Source organism: Marmota monax, unplaced genomic scaffold (genome assembly GCF_021218885.2).
Source record: "Marmota monax isolate L192 unplaced genomic scaffold, Marmota_monax_Labrador192_F-V1.1 WCK01_AAM20220418_F8-fsc00024, whole genome shotgun sequence".
Lineage (NCBI taxonomy): Eukaryota > Metazoa > Chordata > Mammalia > Rodentia > Sciuridae > Marmota > Marmota monax.
The window spans coordinates 27,516,903-27,540,678 of NW_026695224.1; the positions used below are offsets into that span (position 1 = coordinate 27,516,903).

The 23,776-nt window shown below is 41.9% G+C and overlaps 1 protein-coding gene across 2 annotated transcripts in view; it reads right to left on the reverse strand.

Annotated features, from left to right (window-relative positions):
* Positions 1-23,776, reverse strand: part of Adamts18 (ADAM metallopeptidase with thrombospondin type 1 motif 18) — a 142,376-nt gene that overhangs the window by 73,546 nt on the left and 45,054 nt on the right. For both annotated transcript variants that reach the window (XM_046434986.2, XM_058575883.1), the window contains exons 2-8: positions 11,804-12,090; positions 9,564-9,757; positions 9,234-9,317; positions 7,858-8,017; positions 5,903-6,008; positions 2,705-2,842; positions 633-786 (exon numbers count right to left, since the gene is read on the reverse strand). In XM_046434986.2, coding sequence (XP_046290942.1) covers positions 633-786; positions 2,705-2,842; positions 5,903-6,008; positions 7,858-8,017; positions 9,234-9,317; positions 9,564-9,757; positions 11,804-12,065 — 1,098 coding nt within the window. In that variant the 5' untranslated portion in view covers positions 12,066-12,090. The remainder of the gene's footprint in view (positions 1-632; positions 787-2,704; positions 2,843-5,902; positions 6,009-7,857; positions 8,018-9,233; positions 9,318-9,563; positions 9,758-11,803; positions 12,091-23,776) is intronic.

A 23,776-nucleotide genomic window follows, 5' to 3' on the forward strand; every position in this document is an offset into this window, starting at 1 on the left:
AAAAAAAACAACCTAAAAACAATTCTACTCTTTATTGATGTACCATAATGCTCTCAATGCAATTCTTGACCAACTGAAATGAGGTTGCTCTCATTTCTACATCCTGGGCTTCTGCATTTTCCCATTTATCATTTTCACAATCTTTAAAAAAATACTTAATAATCTTACTAAGACTACTCAAGATACACTGTGTATTTTTACATACCCAAAACATTTGACTGCCAATAACAGTTTCCTTGTACTATAAAAAGTATGTGGGGTGGTGATGATTTTAAGCATACTATACTAAAGGAAATATGAACAGGAAGAGAACAAAAGCAATGATTAGCAGCCGGCAAAAGCTATTTTTCCCATATTTACAGCTAGGGATAAATTCTTCATCTAAGGAGGAGGAATTTGCTTCCAAGGATACAGTCAAGTGGTACTGAAACCAGGCCTGGCCTATGGGGGATAAGTCTGGATAAATCGTTGACAGTAAAATTGCCACTTAATTATCATGCCAAACAACTGACATTTGAGAGATAACCCAGACTCTAACCTTTGGCCTCAGCAAGCCAAATGTTTATCCTTTGGGTAGGTACATTGATGCACTGCAGAATCTTAATGTAAGTTTGAAATCACAAGCAACATACCTTCACAAAACCAAGGCTGCATAACTTGGCTTTTGCTCCAAATTGCCACTTGCACTGTGTGTCGGCATCATAAATCTGTCCTGGTAGTTTGTCCGGATATTTATACTGTCCTGTTTGTTTGGGCTCATCCACTAGACATCCAGCCTGAGGTGTGCTGTAATGATAACACATGGCTTTTAATTACTCTGTTGATCTGTGATCTTTCCACTTAAAACAGTACCCTTCTGAATGCAGTCACGCAAGGAAAAATCTAACAAGGCTAAAGAAATGGGTATGTTTAACATTAAAGTGCACAACTATTGCAAAGGGTGAGTCCTGTCCTGGGGAAGGAATGTGCACAGCCATAAGGGGTGTGATAGGTGCTAGGAGTTCTAGCCATCCAATTGATGTGGCTTGGGACTGGATGGGAAAGGTAAACATGTAGAACTCAACTCGGCGATCTTGTTCAGCAATGTTGAACACATTTATATTGAGGGCCCTCTCCCTGGCAAGCATTAGACCAAGCCCTAAAGGTATACAAAACAAACCAGACAGAGACTGTACCTGACTTTGTAGAGCTTTAAATCATGTTGTGCTTTTTATAGATGGTGAGGCAGAGGTCAAAGATGCACTTTACTTCAAATAAGCTTTACAAACACAAATAAATAAGGTTACTGGGAAAACGAGGAGGAGGGCATGTTAGACATGAAGGAAAAAAAATGTCTGAGATTTGTTGAATTGGGAAGTTGGGGACAAAAATCAGTCCTGATGTGTGTGTTCTCAGAAAGCACATTATCTCCACTTAAGTAATTAAACTGTGGTATCACAGAGAGGTTAACTCACATGGGTGGGTAAATGCAATTTTGAAATCAGACAGAAAGGGGTCCTATGGACCATGCGTCCAAGACCAAGTTGTAGAATTCTCATGCCCCTGTTAATGACAATGACGCCCATGAGAGTTAATACACAAATCAAACAAGGAAATGTAATGGTTTAACAGCACCGTAAGAAAAGTTAGAAGCTGTTGCTATTATTACTAACACAAACCATTTAACAGTAACATATTAATGATGAAAATTCCATCTATACCAAGTCATTAATGAATTATAATATTTCTTGATTCCATTCTCACTTGAGTTGGAATAGATAATTTCAGGCCCCAAATAATAAATTTAAAACTAATAAGAAAATCTATGTGGCAAAGCTTATTGTGAGCAAAACATTTATTAATTTTTTTTTCTGTCCTAGGGTCCTCATTTGTTCAGATGGCCTTGAATTTACTTTGCCTTGCCTATGCTAATTCTGTGAACATTTGCAAATAATGTACATTTGTACGGGTCAAAAAGAATCAAAAAATGTCTGTTCCCAAAGAAACTTCACTAACATCTGGTCAAAAAGAGACAGGATCAGAACCTAAGAGCTCATGAGGGTCAACACAGATTAAAAAGGTTCACCTACATACATATAATTGAACTTAGCATTCATTGTTTAATGTGAATCAAAAAAACTCCTGCTTTTATTCAAGCAGTCTGGGAGTTCCGAGTTATCAAAAGGATTTTACACAGTTCTAACTCCTTTGGATGTTTTTTGGACATACAGCTAGCCCATGCCATTTCAAATAAAAGTCAATCAAGAAAATGTTCTATTCATTTAAAAAAATATACCATTGGAGCATTTTTTATAACTCCAAGACAAATTGATCCGATTAAAATGATTAATTACAGTGAAAAGGCAGTATGTCTAGTAGCCTCTGGAAGTCAGAGAGGAGAGAGAGATGGGGTTCTGAGGTGCAGATCTTGAAGTCAGAATAGACCTGGTGTGAGTCCTCCATCTGCAGGGCACCAGGTGGAGCACCTTCAGCAACGCCATTAACTGAAGACTCATTTCCTCTACTCCATGGGGGAGGACAGTAGTAGGACCGCTAAGGGGACTGCACATGGCAGTGTGAGGCCATGACACCATCACAGGACTTTCTGGTCTTTCTGCTCATGGAGGGCAAAAGACACTTCTACTGGGGTTTGTTTTCATACCTGTTGACACTCTTTCCTGCCACCACTCCAGCCCTGGAGCGCCCTCCAGCATTAGCCTCTTACCTAAGGAATTTCTTGAGATACTGTCGGCTGCACGAAGACCATGAAAACACCCCGTTGTTCCCGGTTAGCGTGGGAGACATGATGTTGCCTTCCGCCTTCTTGCAGGGGTTCCCCTCACCATCATGAATCATGCCAAAGCTGAAAGGGAATGCAGAAGACCACCCAGCTGCGGGTCCACTTTCCAAATTACAACCAGAGAGAGCTCAGAGATGCACTGAGAATTCAGGGACCCCAGTGAGAAACGGGCATTGAAACCGTAAGACACAGAAAGACAAAAATGAGATACGACAGAGTGCTATAAAATTCACCCAGAGGACTTTAAAGAATGCTAAGTGCTGTAAGATATTATTTCTAGGCCACAAAGATCAAATAATGGTGGATCTGCTACACACTTTAAGAGTTAGAAAATCTTGGTCAGGATTCCTAAGCTAAAGTGATAGGGCAGTCAACTTCTAGAATTTAGAATAGCGAAATGTTTTGCTTGCCTCCAATCATGGAACTATGGCATGGAAGTTCAGAGTGAGTAGGAGGTAGGTGCAGAGAGAAGATCATTAATTACAAGTTATTTAAGAACAGTTCATACGTAAGGCTAGTGTGATCTAAACATTTCTCTACCGTGATGATCAACTTATTAGCTGAATTCAGAAACTCTGAATACAATTCCTTTATAATAATGAACATCTTTAAAAATTAATGGCTGAAACCATCTATTGAAGGTATATGAAGGACTTCCTTTAAATATAGAAGAAAATTTTTAATTTGTTCCATCTGATTGCAAAAGATTCTACCAATTAGTAAAAATGACTTTAGGAGGTCTACTCCCTAGAAATTATGCTCATTGGCCCTAAATGATTTCTAGTTCTCTAACTTGTAGAATAAATGTGTTATTAGTGCACATACCCTGCATATCCCCCCACGATACAGACAGAGCTTACTTAATGGTGTGTATTAGGTAGTTCCCTGACTACTTTAATCATCTATAAGGAAAACATTCAGTGTATAAAAAAGCCTTTTGTGATTTTTTTTAGGAAAGCAGAGGACAGGGGGATATAAATATGAATGTTGTTATAAGTTAGGAGGTTCTTAATCTCATCATTTAAAGAAGTAAAACCTGCCTTTTTATAAGGCAGGTGTAATTCCTATGTGTGCAAATAAAGATGTTATTGTGATATAATTTAATTTTTATAGCTATCCTTTGAAGGCAGTTTATAACAAATAGATATGGTATAACCACAGATGGCTTTGTTGTGACCCATGTGTCCATAATCTGGCCATTTTCCCAACATTCCGTCCAATTTCTCAATCAAGAAATGGCAGGGTGGCTGGGTACCATGATTCTATCTAGGTATTATAGAGATGACCGTTCACAAATAGGTCTTCATTAATCTCAACATAGATGCAGGGAAAAGTGTTTTGCCATCTTCAGTTTTGCCTAATTCTTTGTACCTAACCAGGAAGCCAAGGAGATTTGTGTGGGAAACAATCCTTCTAACAATATTTATGAAAGCCTGAAACCTGTAAATGAAAAGCACTATTTCCCCCAAATGGAGAAGGGATGGGGAGAGATTGAAGATATTACTCAAAGAGGTAATAGTGCTTCATTAGTACCTCTCTGGAATTTCCTGGACACAAGAAAACTGAATATGGATTAAATTTTGTCCTTAAAATTTTTCAATTTTCTAACTTATCTTAGTAGCATTTTAGAAAAGAACACATTATTGTCTTTATATGCCTGCCCCATAAAACCTAAAGTTACAAGGCCATTCCACCTAGAACTTGTATTTTACATCTGATTCCTCTCTCCCACCCTACCTGAAGGGTATGTTTCTGTTTCCCTTTATCTAAAATGTTGGGTTTGGTCTTGGGTAATTTTAACTCATACGTAAGAATGATGACATCTTTCAATGCCAGTATTGTGTACAGGAGCTCCGTTAATCTGGACTTCATGCTCATGGAACGAATTCAGACATATGCTTGACATGAACAGATATTTTATTTCCTGTTCTATACAAAAGAGCTTTGTGCTTAATGGGCATCTCTGCACCTCCATTCACAATGAAATTGGTTCATTTATACCTCGCTGGGAAGGTGGCTATGTGTATATGTAAATAAAATGCTGGGAAACTATTGGATAAGAGCAGTGGCCATGATTCCGGCTTCCTGAAGATAATAAACTTAGCTCATAAAATACATCAGCACCAAAATAGCAAACTATGAATTACAGTTGTTGAATGGATGATGTTTGCTTTTTTTTTTTTAAATACAAGGAATTGAACCCAGAGGGGCTTTACCACTGAGCCACATTCCAAGCCATTTTGTTTCTTATTTTGAGACAGAGGTAATGGTGCTTGCTAAATTGCTGAGGCTGGTTTCGAACTTACGATCCTCCTGCCTCAGCCTCTCAAGTTGCTGGGATTACAGGTGTGCATCACTGTGCCCAGCTTGATGTTTGCTTTATGTCAGAAGTGAACCAGATGCTCAGAGATGTATAAAAGTTATCTGTTAAATAAAATGTGCACACACTGTTCGTATGTACACGTACTCCTAGATTGGTATATCCAAAGAGCAGTGCCCTTTGAAACCATCACCTTGTGAAGCAGTATATTTTTTCCAGTGCAGCTGTGGCTGCTCAAGTGTCTAATAATTCTCTGGAGATTGTCTCCTGAGCAAATTATATGCCCAGTAAAATGAATTTATTTCACTACACAGTTTTCTCATTCTGTTTCTAACTCTATTCTCACAAAAAAGATTTATCACATCAATTGAAAGAATAACTGCACACAATATTACCCACTATAAGGATATCCAGGATGTGCAACAAAAACTTATTTAAATCAGCAAGCTATTGCATCCAGGAAGTTTGCAGGTCTCCATGATTATTTCCTTGATGTAAAGAATGAGCTGAAAATAAATTCACTCAAGCAAAACAAAAAAGAAAAATAAATGCCTAAAAGACCAGAAAATCAATGAAGAAGCCTGTGGTCCATTTTTGCACACAACGTAATGCTGCAGCATAAAAAGAGCAACAAGAACAGTAACTGGCCTTGATCAAGCTCTTCTTATAGTCAGGCCCTGTTCTAAGCTGCACTCATGAGTTATCCCGTTTACTCCACCCAGATCAATAGCCATCATTAGAGGAGTGCCAAAGAACCTCTTGGCCAGTTTCTGTGCAAAGTGGTGAATCAAGGAGCCACTCACTTGTGCCCCGACTCATGAGCAATGGTGAAAGCAAGGCCCAGCCCCGTGTCTTCATTGATGGTACAACTTCGGTACTTACTGCACATCCCACTGATGGGGGCAAACCCTACGGAAAGATCAATGTCAGATGTTAATCCCAAGGGGGCACAAGCATGCATGATCATTTATCACCTTCTCCAAATGCTTCACACAATTTTAGTTTCATGGATTAATGTATTCAATTTTTAGCAAGAAAAAACACTTAAGGTATATAGTTCTGTGTCCTGGGTGCTGTAGTAGTAGTAGAAGCAATATATAAATATTCATGTTATATTTTTTGCTGATTTTAGATATTGCCATCAATTGTTCCTCCTAACATTCTTCTGAGGTCATAAACCTACTATAATTCCCCTTTTATATATAGGAGAGCATCACGCACAGAAAATTTATATGCCTTATTAGCATCATCACTACACAAATGCCCCCAACATGAAACACTGTGCAATGTGTCTGGCTATGATTACAGATCAGGAAATTGAGCTCAGAAAGAGGTATCAACTTGCTCAAGATCACACCACCATAAATTCAAGATTTGGGAATCAAGTGCAGACACGTGTGAAGTCAAAGCTCGTACTCTTTACATTATGACATGTGGCTTAAAGAGAGTGACCTACAGTTGGTAGGATTCCTGGGGCTGTATTAGTTTTCATCAGACTTTCCTTGTACTTTGACCTTTGGTTGACTGATAAAATGCCCCCTTCTCAGAAGATGTTTTCAAAACATCAACCATGTGTCAGGCTATTAGATATTACTTTGTACATTCCAAACTCAGGCAACATTTTAAAATTCATTTAAGGAATACCCCCCCCCCCCATATGGAATAATTCCTAAAATGGTGTTTTTTTGCAAACCATGATTAAAGTGAATTACTAAAACAGATTTATAGGGCATTATGGGGATATTATACCTAATTGAAAAAATACAACCAAGAGTTTTGTAAAATCCTATCTACCTTTATCTCTAATATATCATGAGGGATTTGAAAGCACTTTTAAGAAAATGATGTGAGCAAATCATGTAAACTTTTCTCAGCTCCCTCCAAATTTTATCATCACTCTAGATCATTAGCTGTGTCAGCAAACTATGGCTTCCATTGTTGGCTCTTGTCAATAAAGTTTTATTAGAACACAGCTACATTCATTGGTTTATGTGTTTTCTATGGCTGCTGTTGTCCTCATACAGCTGATCTGAGTACTTAAAACAGAGACTTAACTAACAAAACCTAACACATTTACTATCTGGCCCCTTATAGAGGAAGTTTACTGATCCTGATCTAGATAATCACTAGTTTATCAAAATTTTTTTAAAAAGGTTAAATCCTTTACAAGTGCAATGAAACATTTTAGAAAATATAGCCTACATGGAAAAGTCCTCGCTCTCCCTGTCTTGTATGAACAGGGAAGAACTGAGCCCTGCATATTCAAGCAACTTCCCAAAGGAGGCGCTGCTCCCTAGTGGCACAGTCAGTACCAGGGAAAGCAGTCAATTTCTTTTCAGCTACCTGGTTCTGCAGTCACAGCAATGGGTCTTGTTAAACAGGGACATACATCAGACCTCAATGATCACAGCAGGGTCAATAAAAAAAAAAAAATACAAAAGGATTAAAGTAAATGGCTCCCTATTCCACACCATGTTCAGTTAAACAGAACAACATTCACCAGGATTCCAGGATTACATGAGGGTCTTCCCCAATTTAAATATAGTGATATGCTGCATAATGAGATTTGAGTTGGCAGTGGGCTGCGGATAGGATGGTGTTCTCATAAGGGTCTATTCCTTCCTGTCTCATCCCTCTCAGGGTGTATAAGCAGACATGACTGTATTAGGACTCTCTAATAAGGATCAATGGTCATTTATCCAGCAGAAGTTTCCATACCGAATGCAGGTGTGCATAAAAGGATCTGTTCATACCTTACCTAGAGTGTCACACGGTTCATTTTTCCAGGAACAAATATCAAATCCCGTGAGCAAGATGGCATGGTCATGCCTCTTGCCATTCTTTCCCACGAGGGCAGACTGCCACTGGCAAAAACTATTCAGAGACTGGTCTGCATGATGGTTGATCAACAATCCTCCCTATGGAAAACCCACACACATCAGAGCACAGTTTTTGCCACAGAGATGAGACTGTTGAGTCATTCCATTGACACAGGCGAACACAGAAATACCGTGCTTCAAGGGAAAAGGTAGGTAGACAAAAACACTTGAGCTAAGACAGGAGGAGGAAAAATCTATTCAGGAAAAAATATCTACTAGGTAAATGCTCATCATTTTTAAAGCAACTAATCAGTGCAACAAAAGTTCTCGAGGGTAAGATAACAACCCTTAAAGCAATCGCTTACCAAAATGCCTGCTCAGTCAAAACTACTGACTTGGGTCAAGTTGAGGGGTTTGAGAAAGAACTTTAATTATCCGTGAATTAGGGTGTCTCTAGCTTCAACATCCTGGGGCAATGGATAAGTGGTAGGCTGAGACAAAAGTGTCTTCCAGCCAACACACACCCCTTCTGTCTTTCTGAACTTCCAAGAAGGACTTGACAAGTCATTAACCTCCCTGGCTCTACACACCTGGGCAGCTAGATCAGTGTCTGTCTCACCCCTGACTCCCTGCCTTTCACATTCTTTATTGGGGTCACAGATGAAGAGGAAAAGGCTCAGGGGATGGGTAATCTCTGCTTCGGAAAAATAGCTTCAACGGCAGAACACTCCCAAGCAGGGAGTACCATGCCATTTCGCATGTTATTATATGTTTGCTTTTGTGATCATCCCCACGCCTGTGTCCTGCACCTCACTGTAATTAATTCAAGGGCAGTCACGACCCCTTGTTGATCCTCTGTTGTGCCGAGGAGGGTGCCAGGGAGACTGCAGGTTTACAGGAATTCTCCGATAACTTACTTTCATATATTTTCAAAACATCCTCACGTATCTACCGCGATCATGTGGTACAGCCAGTTTCAAAAGCCAAGTAATCCTTAAACCTATGATCAAATGCACCCTCACGGTAAAGCTTATGTAATATTTATATGTTTTATATAATATTTATATTTTATACTGCATTTATATTATATATACATTTAATATTTTGTGTACCAATTGTGCGCGTATCTGCATATTTATATACATATGTTTTGCGGTGTTTTAGTTTCACTACTAGATTAAATAGCCCTATTAGCTTGTACTTTCCTTTAGAAAAGGGTTCACGTAAGTCCAAATTTGAGTGCCTAATGACTGGTGCGTGGATCTGCACATGGTGAATATTCAATAAATGCAAAGGAGTGAAGTTTGCCACTTACGGGTTCTTGTTCCAAAAGGATGAGGCTCACCACCACAATGTTGATGTCACTTCCAATGGTCCCATCTTTAAATAGACTGGAAACCTGTTGGAACAATGGAAATCTAAGAAAGTCTCAAAAAAAATTCACAACCATTTGGGGCAACCCATCAGGCATATTTACAGGTGTGTAGGATTCGATTTCACCAGTCACGTGCCCGTGAAGGCAGCCACCTCAAATCTCAGTCCCCTCCCAGGGAGACCACGAGGCTCCCTCTGTCATTCTGCCCAGGCTGGAGTTTGTGAACTCTGGCCCTCTGTGGGCCAGAGGACACGTGGCAGCCTCCCTTACCATGTTCATGACGGTGAGGATGTACGTGGTGACGTTCCCCTTGCCGTGCTTTTCCACCATCTTCCTGTCTGCCACCACCAGGGTCTCCACGTTTAGTCCCTTCTGTGACTTTCCGGCTGACCTTCGGGGTCGCCCTGAGCTCCCATATTCATCAAACCTTAGGTAGGTGTCCTCAGTAGGAGGTTTGGGGGCATCTGTGATGAAAATAAGAGCGTATGGAAGGAATATCAGTAGAGAATATCTGGATGGGACAGATGGAGAGAGATCTAAATAGGGGAGGAGAGAGACTGGTCACTCCCGCTGCACCACTCCACTAAGCTGTCTGCCCTGGCACTTTGCACCTAGTGTGTGGTCAAGAAAAATCCATGCAATAGCTGTTTGGATGTGTGGGTGGGTGGACAGGTAGATCAGTAGCACGTTCAACATGCTCTAGAGAGTCAGAAAAAAAGCAGCTATTATTCTAATTGGCAGAGAAAGCAGGTCAACAAAAATAAATTAAAGGATCTTTAAAGAAGAAAAATGCTAATTTTGTTTTACTCAGAAATCGTAAATAGACATTACCCTTGGGATCTGAATTCATGACACTTCATGTTATTTTCCAAATAAAAAGTGAACTTCTCTAGAAACTTGTGCTTAGCTTGTGGTTTTAAACACAGCACATGATGAGCCATCTCAGAGGACTCTTAGTTATTGGGGAAACAGTAAAGTCAGGGATGATGGTAAAACTATATTAAATACTTTTCACCACAGTCTGTGAGAAGAGACCTGCAGTGTCTGTAGGGGCAGGCCTGACACTATTGGTCAAAACACAGTGACAAGAACAAGGGTGCCCTAGGAAGGAAAGGACATTGAGAAAGCTCAGGACATAACTATGTATTAAACAAGAATAGAAATAATTTAATACTATAACAACTGATGGAGCCATGAGATGGTCATCATGAAGACTCAGCTGTAAAAAACGCAAGCTGACCACTCATTACCCTGTCACGCTGGATCTCAGTTGCATCTTCCATGAAAAAAGAATACTACTAATTCATAAGGCTGTTCTGAAGATGAGCTTTGATGTCTCATGTCAGATACATACCGTCACCACTATCTCACCCCTGTGATTGACACCACCCTCATAGACAGGTACTAAATGGATGCTCCTCAAGGAGATGTTTCAACAACACCAGAACCAAGAAAAATGGAGAAAAACCGCTACTCTATTAGTGCTCCTGATTAAACTCCTTCTAATGCCAATTCTTCTCCCTGAGAAGGGCCCTCATCTGCTTGTGCTATCCACTGAGGGAATCGCTCACCACTGTGGCTACTGAGTCACTAAACTGTGGCTGGTGCAACAGAGGAATCCACTTATTTCATTTCACTTAATTTGAAAGTACAATCTACGATGCAGCTATTGAAAAAGGTATATCTTTGGAATAACCAGAGCATATAAATTGACTTTTTCAACCTTAAATCTTCTGAAATCTAAACACAGATTAAGTATTTCTGATAAAAATTTATCATCTCAACTCAAATTGAGTTCCAAAAGTAAAATAAATACCAGATTTCCAAAACTTAATATGAAAAGAGAAGGCAAAATCCCTCATTAACAATTTCTCATAACAATTACCCATTGAGATGATATTTTGAATATGTTGAATTAAATAAAATGATATTGAAATTAATTGAACTTTTGAAACTTTAAAAAAATGTAACTGTTAAATTTAAAAATGACATTTGATACTTGTAATGTATTTCTACTGGACACTGCTTGTCTAGAATATGCAGAAGGTGGTGCCTGGGTCACAAAGCATGCTCAGGGGTCCTGTCATTCACTGCTGCCCCTCTTCATGAGCCAAAAGAACAGACAACCACTCCTAGACATTTGCCTTGGCTTTCTCTCATCATTATCACCAAGATAAGACCTTGGCCAAATTTCAGAGATGCTAAAAGAGAAGTAAAAGGTAGAGGGAGAGAGGGAGGGAGGGAGGCAGGAAGGAAGGAAGGACGGAAGGAAGGAAGGAAGGAAGGAAGGAAGGAAGGAAGGAAGGAAGATAAATCTAAGTCTTTCCTAGCTTCACCCAGAAGAACTTCATACAGCTTCTGCCAGGCAGAAATGGTACTGGTCCTTGTCCAAGACCACATTGTCGTAGGTGCTCAGCGTAGCCCCATCTTAACCTGCAGAGTCACCCAACAGCACGCGAGAAACCCCGTGGAGGCCCAACTAAGAACAGAGCGAGAAAAAGTTTCCTTACATACATTTCTTGCGTCGTCCACAAAAATGCTGCTTTTGCCACCTTCGATGGTGGTACTCAGTCTCTGGACTCTGGGACGCAGGGGGAGTGTGACTTGGGGAGTGGCCAGGGGAGGTCCGGTGGGAGCCAGGATAGCCATGGTACCGCTGCACCTTCTCCTCTGCTGTCCTTTTGTACAGTACGTGAGGACGGTGGCCTGCGGGGGAGCTGTAGTTGTGTTTCTGGGCCAGCAGCTGAGGTAACGGTGAGATGAGGAATTCATTTTTTCGTGTCCTTATTAGACCTGACTAAAAAGCCAAACACAAAGAGCACATTCAAGATTCCATGCATCTCTTTTTTTCTGGATAGGTTTCCAGCAAATATGTGCTGACTACTTCCCGTGGACAGGAGCTGGGCAAATTGCTGGTCATCTACCATCTCAATTTGATCTGCACCATTACATGTTGCTATCACTCTTCCCATTTTACAGAGTTGCAAACTGAGGATAAGCTAGCAGGTGGGAAAAGACAGTGTTGGCACTCTATCTCCTGAACCAGAACTCCTTACCATGGTCAACTTTTTTAGAGTAGAATGGGTGGCACCCAGGTATCAAATCCAGGCCCTTATGTATGCTAGGCACACTACTGCAGAGCTATATTCCCAACTAGGCCACCAATCTTGGTTTGTGTGCCTAAGGGGCTGAGCAACAGGTGGTACTGCTTGCCCCTGCCCGGCAGACACTGGTACACACGGGGCAGAGGGCTGAATGTACAAATGCCCGGCTACCTTCAACAGAGTTCATAGTATAGATAGTAAAACCAAGATATTCCATCTTGATTTCACAAGTGCTAGTTAAAAGAACCAGCAAGGATGGCCGAGGAAGGAGTGAGTGGTTATTTGCAAGCAGGGGTCTAATGAGCTACACTATTACAAAGAGAGAGACTTGTTAAATCAATAAGGAGGGGACCCCAGTGAGCCCACCCGGGGAGTTTCCCCTTCCAAGTTCAAGGCACAGCATGTGTACCTGATTCTGCTGCCACAGTGCACCTTTGCCTTTGAGCATGAGCTACGCTCCCTTCTCTGGATATCAGAGTCCTCTGGTACCCAGGCCCTGCTGTGAAAACTGTGGTCTGTGGACCAGCAGCTTCGGCCTCACCTGGAGCTCGTTAGGAATGCAAAATTCTTGGGTCTCACTCACCCAGACCTGTGGAATCATAATCTGCTTCTGACTCAGATCACCGGCCCATTAAAGATTGAGAAGCACTGATAACAGGCCAGAGACTTTTCAACTTTGCTGAACTTTGCATCCTCCGAGTATCTTAAGAACATACATACACTGTCTCCCCCAGGCAGAATCCTGTATCTTTGACCTCAGAATCACTTTTTAATGTGACTGATAACCTCGGTGGTTTCTGTTTTTGAACTGTCCAGGTGAGTATCACAATAATATGAACCACTATGAACCAATGGGCTGTACCTCACCTCCTTCATGTACAAAATGTGGAAAGTTATCTCTGCACCTCACACACAGAGAGAAAATAACCTGAGCCAAAGTCCTTTATATGCTCTAGACTTAGCAATTTGGATGACTGATGAGGAGGAGGGTAAGTGATTGACTCAACACATATTCATTGGGCACCAAGCAGGTACCTGGCATGCAGGTATGTGCTAGGCACACACCTGTGCAGGAGAATCACAAAGTGTGTGGATAACCAGGAAGACACAGGCACATGGATTAAGTGGGGTAAGGTGACAAGAACAGCTCCCTCTGGGAACACAGGGTTGGCACCCAACCCAATCTGGGGGCAGGGCAAGTGGGTGACTGGCTGCAGAGGGGCTGTCCTCAGGCTTTAATTTGGCCCTAGGTTGGACTCAATTTCTTATTCCTCATGTCTCTCTCCATGGAAGGAAACAAACAAAACACAATGTGTGGTTTGGTCCTGATTTTCATGCCACCTTCTTTATGGACTGGGGCACTGACATGGTATCTAGACCCCAGACACAAAAACAGATGGTTTCATTCACCAAGTAGTCACTGAACTCCCAAGTCTTGGTCTTATTCTAGGCATAGGCATTTAAAAGTAATAGGTACCTACAAAAAGAAAAAAAGAAAACAGTTCGCATCCACATCCCCTTGGAGATTATGAGAGAGAAGAACTAATAGGCAATAAAAATAAAAAAAAGTAAAATTGCACAATCCCAGTAATCCTGTCTATCCTATCTCCAGGACTATATTTGAGGGGCATGCCCTTCCACATCGGGCCCAGGCCATGCTAGCAGAAGCCGTCATTGCTCATTTGGACACCATCTAGTATTCTGAACTGCACCTGTCCTCTCCGTATCAGCCAAGTTCTCACTCATCCCATGTACTCTGATGGTATCCCTTTTCCTGGCCTTCAATATCTGCACAATCTGCCCCCTCAAACCCTGCCAGCTTCATCCATCGGCTCTCCCTCTTCTTCACGCTATTGAAAATAGGATGTCGTTTTCACTCTGTGAACCTACTAAGTCCTTTCACTCTGACGCTGCTGGTGCACATTCCTCTGTCACCTGCCGTCTTGTTCTTCAGTGGGCTTCCTTGGCTTTCTCGTGCTCACTTTGATGCCCCAGCTTTAACGCCATCTCCTCAAAGAAGCTGCACTCAGAACCCCATCCAAGAGACTTTCTCCTGCTTCCAAATCATCCTAGGCCGTGGTTTGGTGGCTTCATGTCTCTCTCCAGTGAAGCAAACAAACAAAACACAACACTTTGTCCCTGCGTGACATGTGACGTGAATGCACACTTGCTACCAGGGGCTGCTTGGGTCACCCTGGTGCACACCACTTATTAGCAGCCAGTATGCATTTGCTTCTTAGTTTATAGACATTTGCAGAGTGGAGGGATACTGAGAGCCTGCCAACATGAGAAGTGGAAGAGGTTCGAGGTCCCAAGACATGGGAACTCAGAGAGACTTGTTTCAACCTCCCAGGTACCTGGGAGGAAATCCCCACAGAAAGTACATACAGATGGACCGTGGGCTTCCCATTCCTTGAGCTGGGCCCTCTTCTTATCCAAACTGCATGCAGACAAAAGACACCATTTACAGTCCCCCAGGACAAAGTGATTAGTTAAAGAAAAAAAAAAAGTGAATTATCCTTGAAAGCCCTGCAGCCTCACTAACTTCCTTACTTGGTTCAACTAATATCAAAGGCTTAAGCCACTTAAGAGCCTTGACCGGACTAACCGGTTTGGAAGCTTTCAATTTTCTCTGTTTCTGAAATCTGTACATTACACAAATAAGTAGTGAAAACTTCTATATTGAGAAAACAATAAAATCCTTCTATATTGGGACAAACACACTGATCCACACACTGCAGCATGACCAGAACACAAATCTGCAATAATTCTTTATAACGAAACAAGAATTGTACAGTGCTACATAATAAATAATAAAAATATTCTTCTTCTGGTTTGATGGAAACTGTTGGAATCTAAGCAAGTGAATACATCTTAAAACATTCGAATATAAGCCCAGTGATTCCCAAAGGAGCCAGACAGTGGTGAAGGAGACAGATCCTTGGTCCCCTCCTGGCCTCCAATTAAAAAATTAGACTAGTAAATATATGAAAATAAAATATTTTCTTTGTATATAGCATGAAGAAAGAGCTCCGGGTTCTGAGAGGAACAGTAACAGAAGGGGTAGGAAGTGGGGAAATGAAGGGTGGGACATTGTAGAGTGCTTTTCTGATGTGCATTTTCATTGAGACCAGCGGCAGTCTTCATGAAACTCAGAGATGAACAGCTCAGAACTGACCATCAGAAAAGCTCATGAGAGCCGGAAGAAAGCAAAGATATCGCTGCCTGCAGAGAAGGCAGGCGTGGAGTGTGAGGTCACTCAGGCTTCCCCTGAGTGGCGGACAGGAAAGGCCCCATGTCTACTGCAAAATAGGTGCTGGCAGCTGCTGGTGGTGGAGGAAACACACCCAGCTCTCCTCTCCCTCCACAGAAGGAACCGAGGGCAAAGCTGGGTGGGTTGATGGAGTCCGCAGAAGGACAGGTTCACAGTGACTCTCCACATTAGCCCCCTTTGTCCCATGTCCCAGATAACATAATGCCCAATGTCCTACCTACAGGATGGCTTATTTATGTAAAAGATATGATCACATCCTATTTATAGGACAATCTGTGTTTCACTTATTTTCATTATGAAAGATAAGAAAAGATACAGAAGCTCTACGCTATGGTCCCAGACCTGTTTTAATGCACCTGAGTCAATTTCATTGCAGTGTTTCCAAAACTGAAAACCTGGGATGTACAGAGTTCAGAGTGTTCCATCTTTTCCAAGATTACAGATAGAAAAACTGTCACACGGTTTAGCTTCTGGGCTTTAAAACAAAGTGCCTACTGACCATGGTCTATATTCTATTCAGGTATTTTACCATTTTCTACCTTAAAAAGGTGAGAAAGTACATTTGGTGAGCAGACATTTCCTATTTTAGATTTCAAGAGCAAAAAAACCAAAAGAGCAAAAAATAATTCTCAAGGAACTCACATCAGGTATAAATCACACTTCATGAAATCTCCCCCAGTTTTCCTTTAAGATACCCTCCCTGTAGGTCATATTTCAATTCCATTAAAGGCTTTAGAATTAACAGGCAAAAGGGGTATACAGATTCCAGGAATACCTGATAAATTCAGTGGTGGGACGGAAGCACAATTCACTTGAAAAGGTTCATTGTGAACAGCCTTAAAGAGGAATGAGAATCAGGCAGTTACACGCTCCTGGAAGAGGGATCCACATCCAAGGAGCTTGCATCCCAGGCCTTATGTCCACCAAAAAAAAAAAAAAAAGAATTAAGACTTTGTAGACTAATGATGCTCACTGCAACTGAATCAGAACTCCCAATGAAATGATGTACATAAATCTTAAAGAAGTATCTTGATGCCATAATAAAAAAGCCCAGTGGGCACTATCATTATTCTATTTCATTTTTAATCAAGCATAAATTGACAGATTCAGCCCCTCATAGGCTGGCTGGAAAAATATTGGGAAAGAAGTAGATTTGTGGTCACTAATAATCAAATTATTTTTCTTTTTTTTTAATTTTTAACCTAACCACAAAAAAACTTTTAAAATAGTATTATTTCAGACAAGTTTACCTCATTCTTTCAAAAAATATATTATTTTATTCAAACAATAGCACTAAAGAACAAATAATTGATTGTAGGAGGATGATCTCCATTGAGAATCAGGGACAGGTTGGCTGGGTGAGCAATGGTGCTCACCTGATTCGGGAGGCTGAGGCAGGAGGATTGCAAGTTCAAAGCCAGCCTCAGCCTCAGCAAAACTGTGTCTCAAAATAAAAAGAGTTGGGGATGTGGCTCAGTGGTTAAGTGCCCCTGGGTTCAATCCCTGATACCCCTCCAAAAAAGAAAAGTAAAAAAGAAAGTGTCATCAACACAAAACAGAAATCTGTGGTCCAGGTTGGGGAAAGGAGTCGGGGGAAATAAAAGTCTAAAAATGAAGGCAAGGAAGTCTTTATTTGAGAAAAATGAAAGGCAAGAGGATATGTTAGGGTTCCTTCCACTAACAACAAAAATTACTGAGATAAAATGGAATGAGAGGAAGACAAAGGGTTAAGGGAAATGTTCAATATAGAAATGAAGGTCTTGAGAAGCGAGATTTAAACTTTGCTGGGGCTGTGGCCTGAGGATCGCAAGTTCAGAAACAGCTTCAGCAACTTAGTGAAGTTCTAAGCAATTTAGCAAGACCCTATTTCTAAATAAAAAATAAATGGGTTGGGGATGTGGCTTAGTGATAAAGAGACCCTGGCTTCAATCCCCAGGACCAAAAAAGGAAAAAAAAAAGTTTTACAGTGGCTTTAAATAGGACATTAGGGACTTGATAAGTCAGAAACTGTTTACCAAGTCCCAGGGGAGAACAGGCAGAATTCATTGGGCCACAGAGAACAAGACAGAGAGAGGAATCACACCAAGTGCAAAATGACACTGATAACATCCTCAGTTCTCTCTGAAGCACAGAACTCTAGGAATCCTAAATGGATTTTTTTTTTTTTTTGTCATTGGCATCTACACACAGAGATGGTTTAACAGACAATTGGAATAGATCTCCAAACACAGACATGCATTTCAAAAAAGCATGTTCCAGATCCCCTGTTACTATCAAAGGGAAAAATATCTTGTGCTTTTAGATGAAAAAAAAATATATAGATTTTAAAAGAAAACCAAGATTGGGTGGCAGGTGCCAGGTTATCAATGTTACCACCGTAGGATTCATGATACCAAGAATGTGATAGGTGGGGATTTATATTTTCCAGATTTGTATAGCCACCAATGTCCCTGCAAAATCCTGTCAATCCACACTTCATCAGGTACTGTTGATATTCCACAGCTGTTCACAGTCTGGTGACAGAGCAGCATGAGGCTGATAAGAGCCACCAAGTGTCCACAATTCTGTCATGCTGAAGTGCTTCTTTTGTTCTTCCCTGATCTCCTGGGGAAGTTCCAAACCTCTCGGATAGTCAGGGCCCTGGCCTGTGAAATGGGAATAATGGGAGCACTTCCTTTGCAGGGTTTTTAGAGGATTAAACGTGTTAATATTTAAAGACAGTGCCTGGCCTGGGCATATTTATCTGTGCATATTTATTATTCTTATCATTATTATTTGAGGGAACAAAGCCGAGAAACCAAGCCTTTTTCTAACTGTGTTTATATTATAATTTTCCTCTTCAATTGGACCCCAAATTCTGGTCCAACTGAATAATAAAATAAAAGCATGAATATTATTCCAGTTTATTGAAAAAGCAGTGAGAAGACTAAGCCAAGTTTGAAGAACTGAAACACACTAATGAAAATCTCACAATTATAACCAAAGATATTTAGACAGAGACAAAATCCTGAATGTCTCTACCTTGGAGAGCGGCTTAACCCAGGGATTCTGGGCCTTGGTGTGTTTTGGTGGAGATGGCAAAGATGACAGAGAAGGAAATCACCAGGCTGTTCCTCTTCTATGTCCCTCTCGGGCCCATTGGCTTCACGTCCGTAATGTTCGTGGGTTCAGAGGCTTCAATCCAGCCTTCCTGCATTCTGAAGACCTAACCAGCAGCGTCGAGGGGAAAGGGGGATTTGTGAATGGCCTGCAAGCGTGCATGGAAGGTCTTTGCTGAGGGCACTTTCTGGAGAATGTGGCAAGATGGATCAGGATCCTGGAGCAGAGCTCTCAGGTCACATGCTGGCCATCTGTTTCGATGAGACAGGTAACGGCCCTCCCCTGCAGCAAGCACCTGGGGCACACCAAGGTCCTTCCACAGATGCCCGCTGGGTCCTCAGCCTGCAGCCCATATGGGTGTATCTTTGCACAAGATTGATTTGTCCAGGGGACTCTGAACCTCAGCAAGGCAGGGAAGGTCTCTGTGGCTTTCTGAGTCTCCACTGATAATGATAAACTAGGAAGAAAGGCTCCCAAACCCTGCTTCAGAAGGCTTGGTTTCCTTCTCTAACCCCACCTGGATATTCAAAATGAATTATCCTTTTCTTTCACTTACACCAACCTAATCTAGCTCCAAAACTGACATGGCTTAGACCACAAGCAATGGCTTATGCTCCTGACACGAAGATGAATAGATTCAGTCCCTTTCTTCAAAGCACTTACACTATAATCACCAGGACCGGTAGAGATCACATCATTCTACCAGCTCTCAAAAGATATTAACAACATAGTGACTTCAACAGCCCAAATCCCATGAGACGAGAATACAGTGGTTCACAGCTCAACACTGGAAGTTGTATGTACCCAGATTCTGTCCAAGACATGCCTGGCTCCATTCTTCAGAATGGACTCTGTTTTTTAAGCTATTATATGAAAATGGTTGATACATTTATAATAACCTATTGTATGAATCTTAGTATTTTTTTTAAAAAGTCATAAATGCTAACAAATGCATACAGATTTTATAAGCAGCCACAACCTATGTTTCAACACTTATTAATTAATATATGATGATTAGAAGTTGGAGAGTCCTTCTCTCCTTCTCCCTACCTTCCCTTATTGCCCTGTTTCTCAGGTACCAGACAGGGCATGAAGCATCTCTTCTGCGAAAGCTCACCTGACTTTCACAACTCTTCCAGTCCATGAATGCCTTTTGTTTTTCATGAACTCCTCCATATTTCAGGGCTATCTGGCTACATGGATCCTATTAAAATTCAGAAGATTGTGACTTCAGGCAGGGGAAGGGGAAGTTCAAATAACAGACTTTTAAAGTTTGACTCTTTCAGAACAAACCACTTCTGGGATGGCACATTGCATGGATCAGAGAGATTTAGAGACACAAATCAACTTTCTCAGAAATGAAGCCTGAGGTCAAGCAGTGTCAAGTCAGAGGGTCAGCCTCACGGCCTCCCATCTCCATCTTCATACCAGAAAGTATGAAATAAAGGAATGGCCCTGCGATCAACAGCGACATTGAGAAAGTTCCTCCGTGGATCTGGAGCTACCTGGCTGAACTGCTCTCTGGAGCAGGGCCTTTCTTTCCACTCCTCACCTAGTTCACATTCCCCCCTGCGATGCTCTCATTTCCCTCTACTCGTGTATTCTAAGTACAATGGGCGTGGCTGGACTGCTGTGCCTCCCACAGCCACGCCATGTCCAGGGGCATGTCCTGTGTGTCCACCCACCTTTGGGAGAAAGATACATACAGAATAATAAGGAAGAGAAACCATGCCTTCCCAGGTCCACAGCTAGCCAAATATGCCCCACCCATCAGCAAGAAGGACAGATCCCAATGCTGCATGACCTTTACAAGTAGCTGGATCATGAAGATATTTTCAGCTAGGGAAGGTGAAGGAAAGAGCTGACTGACATATTATCCTCTGCTCTGGGTCTTTCTCAGGAGCCTGACCATTCAAGGGAAGCTGAAGGCTATCATTTGGGAACTACACGGCCGCCACAAGGGCTGTTGGTTAATTGTGAGTGACTAAGATGCTCCCTATTACCGTGCACTTTGCATGAGACCACGCGGCCAGCCTTCCTCCCTAGAGCATTCCAGGATTTGGACTTGTGTCTTGCAGTCGGTCTTCACATGGAGGGGGTTGAGTGCATGAGAGGAGATGGTCTCACCGCACAGCCATCCAAGTGGTGTTTTTCGGTGAGATATTCAGGTCCCGCATTTGTGCTCCCCACCTCTAATTCCTCGTTGTTGCAAGAAGCATCCTACAGACTGCGGCATCACGTGGCTGAGGATGTTGACAGATGTCCATGTCCAGTGGATCTCCAGAGCTCCTACCTCTGAGCTTATCCCCTGCTGACAGTCTGCTCTCTCTCATCCATAGCTATTTTTATAAACCACAGTTACTTTCACAAACCATCACATTGAACAGGCCTCCCTCATGCTCTATTACAACAGAATGAATCCTCAGCCAAGAAAATAAGAATTACAAGCCTCCCTCTGGTCCAGTCCAGTCCATTCCAAACCCAGCCCCCCACTAACCTCTCTAACGTCTCTGCCTCTCTTATCCATTTTCTAAAAACTGAACTCCAGCTGCACTGGGTCCATTGCTGGCCATAAACAGGAAACCTCAGCTCCCATCTCAGATCTCAGTCTCTGTTTGCTGTTTCCTGTGCCTGCTCTTCTCCTAGAAAAATCACTTCATTTTTTTTTTTAAATTCCTAAAGGCAACCTCTTCCAACCACCCTATTGAAACGAAGCAGATCTTGTCATTTTCCATCTCGGTCAGCTTGATCTTTCTGTAACAGCCCTTATCAGTACTTGATGGTCCATCCTGTTACTCTTTGCCACTGTGTTTACTGTTCACTGCTTCTATTAGTTTCCACGAAGTCTGGGACTTGTGCCTATCTTGCTCATTCTTTGCATGCCAAGTGTCTGGCACATGGTAGGTGCTTTGCAAATAAATTCATTTCACAAACAAAGCCACATGATTGGTGCTAAGGGGGTCATAAAAATAAGCAAGACATTGATGAAAGAAACACTTCTACTGTGAGAGATCAACGTAACTAATCAGATATATTCCTTTCCCAATTCATCATTCTGATTTACGGAGCCCTCCCATAAGCCTCTGCGCCATCCTGTACTTTAACACAGCACTTACCAAAGAGGCTGTGACTTCTCTAGTTTCCCCCTCACTCCCTGAAATGTAAATCCCTGGTGAAGCAGAGACAGTGTTGTGTTTGACTTTGTGCCCTTGGGACTCAGATGGCATTGCATGAGCATTCACACTGAATTTAGGAAGGAATATTACAAAGTCAACATCCTATGGGAGTGAACTGCCTCGGAGGATCTATCTGAACTTGTATACAGTGAGGAATGGCTGAAGGTTCTGTGCAATTTGTGCAAACTCCCACATTGTAGAGATCTGCTGCCTCCGAGAGTACCAACCTAACACACATTCTGCCTGGCATTACCGTGAAATATGACAAAAATTTAGATGACAGAAATTCCCATAGTGAGCACACATCACCTAAAATGCAGCTTACCAAGTTTTATTATGCCACCGGGGCTTCGGGTTTCTTTTTAAAAACTTAAACACTACCACTTTGCAGAGTCACATACTGCAGTCTAAACTCTCGATATCATAGCAATTCAGGTAAATATTTTGATACAAGATGAGTTTCCCTTACTCTATAAACCAACTCCTTGCAGCCTGACAATCAAAGCCTGTCAATTATTGGTGTCACTTGCTATTTAAATACCACTCAAGTTCATTTTGTTACTAAAGTCTGGATAGGAAGGGATTTATGCAGTTGATTTTCAATACATACTGGCTGAAAATAGTGACTTTCCAAGAAGGAAAAGAGGACACGTGTCCTGTCTCTCAGCTGAAACCATATGAACAGCGCCTGGTGCATTTGCAAGACATGGAGCAAATCATCTTTGGGGTAGAAGGTGCTCCTCATTCCCCAGCCTGCTGCCTGCTGATGTGCCATCAGGAGGACATATGTTTCTACTTGTTTCTGTGGTGGTGATGGGTTATGTCAAGCTCTCCACCAGGCCCGGCCCTGCCCCTCTTGGAACTGATGGCGTTCATTTGTTAAACAGACAGCTGGTGCTGGAAGCCATGCCAATGACCAGCTGTTAGAGATATGATGAAGTAACTACATGGTATCCACCTATTGGGCAGCTGCCTGGAGGGGCTGGATGATTGACAGGATATCCCAAGATCTCCCAGGGGTGGTGTGGAAGAACCAGAGATGACCACCATGTTGGAAACGGCTGGTCCCAATTTCCCTCAGTTATTTATCTTCTCCTGCCCCACCCCCTTGCCCCCTGCCTTAAGGTACAACCAAGGAAAATAATCACAGGATTATGGGATGTTAGCAATTGTGTGGTCCATTCCCTTGATTTTATAGAGTAAGGAAATGAGATCCAGGGAGAACAAGGAATTGTCCCAAGTCTCAAAACTGATTAGAAGCAGAACTTGGTTATCTAGCATTAAGTTTTCGTGTCCACTTAATGGAGAGACTGGACTTGATTTAAAAGGCCTTCTACATCTGAAATTCTGCCCTATTTGCATTTGGGAAGATATTCAGGTAACTTACTGTGAGGCAAAATACAATTTCTGTACAAGACTACAGAGGCTGAAATATACTTAGCAATAAAAACGTTTGTTGATGCTAAGTCCCACTGGAGCCCACCCAAGGGCCAGACTTCAACCTGGGTGGACACCAGGCTTAAAGATCCAAATGCTGTACCCAGGTCCAGACTTTTAGAATCTGAATTTCTAGGGGCTGGAAACCAAACTTCCAGAATAGACACTGCAAATTTATACCCACAGGCCCAACCTGGCTCTTTGTAGATTTTTGTTGTTCCTCTCTGTGTTAACACTTTGTTCCATGTAGGAATTTGAGCACACTATTGTTATTTCATTCAATTCCCAAGAGGAGCTAGAAGTTCTGTTTTGTATACACAGGTACTTGGCAGCAGCTAAGGAGTGGCTGCCCAGTAAGGCTACGACACTAGCTTTCCAGTTCAAAGTCCCCAC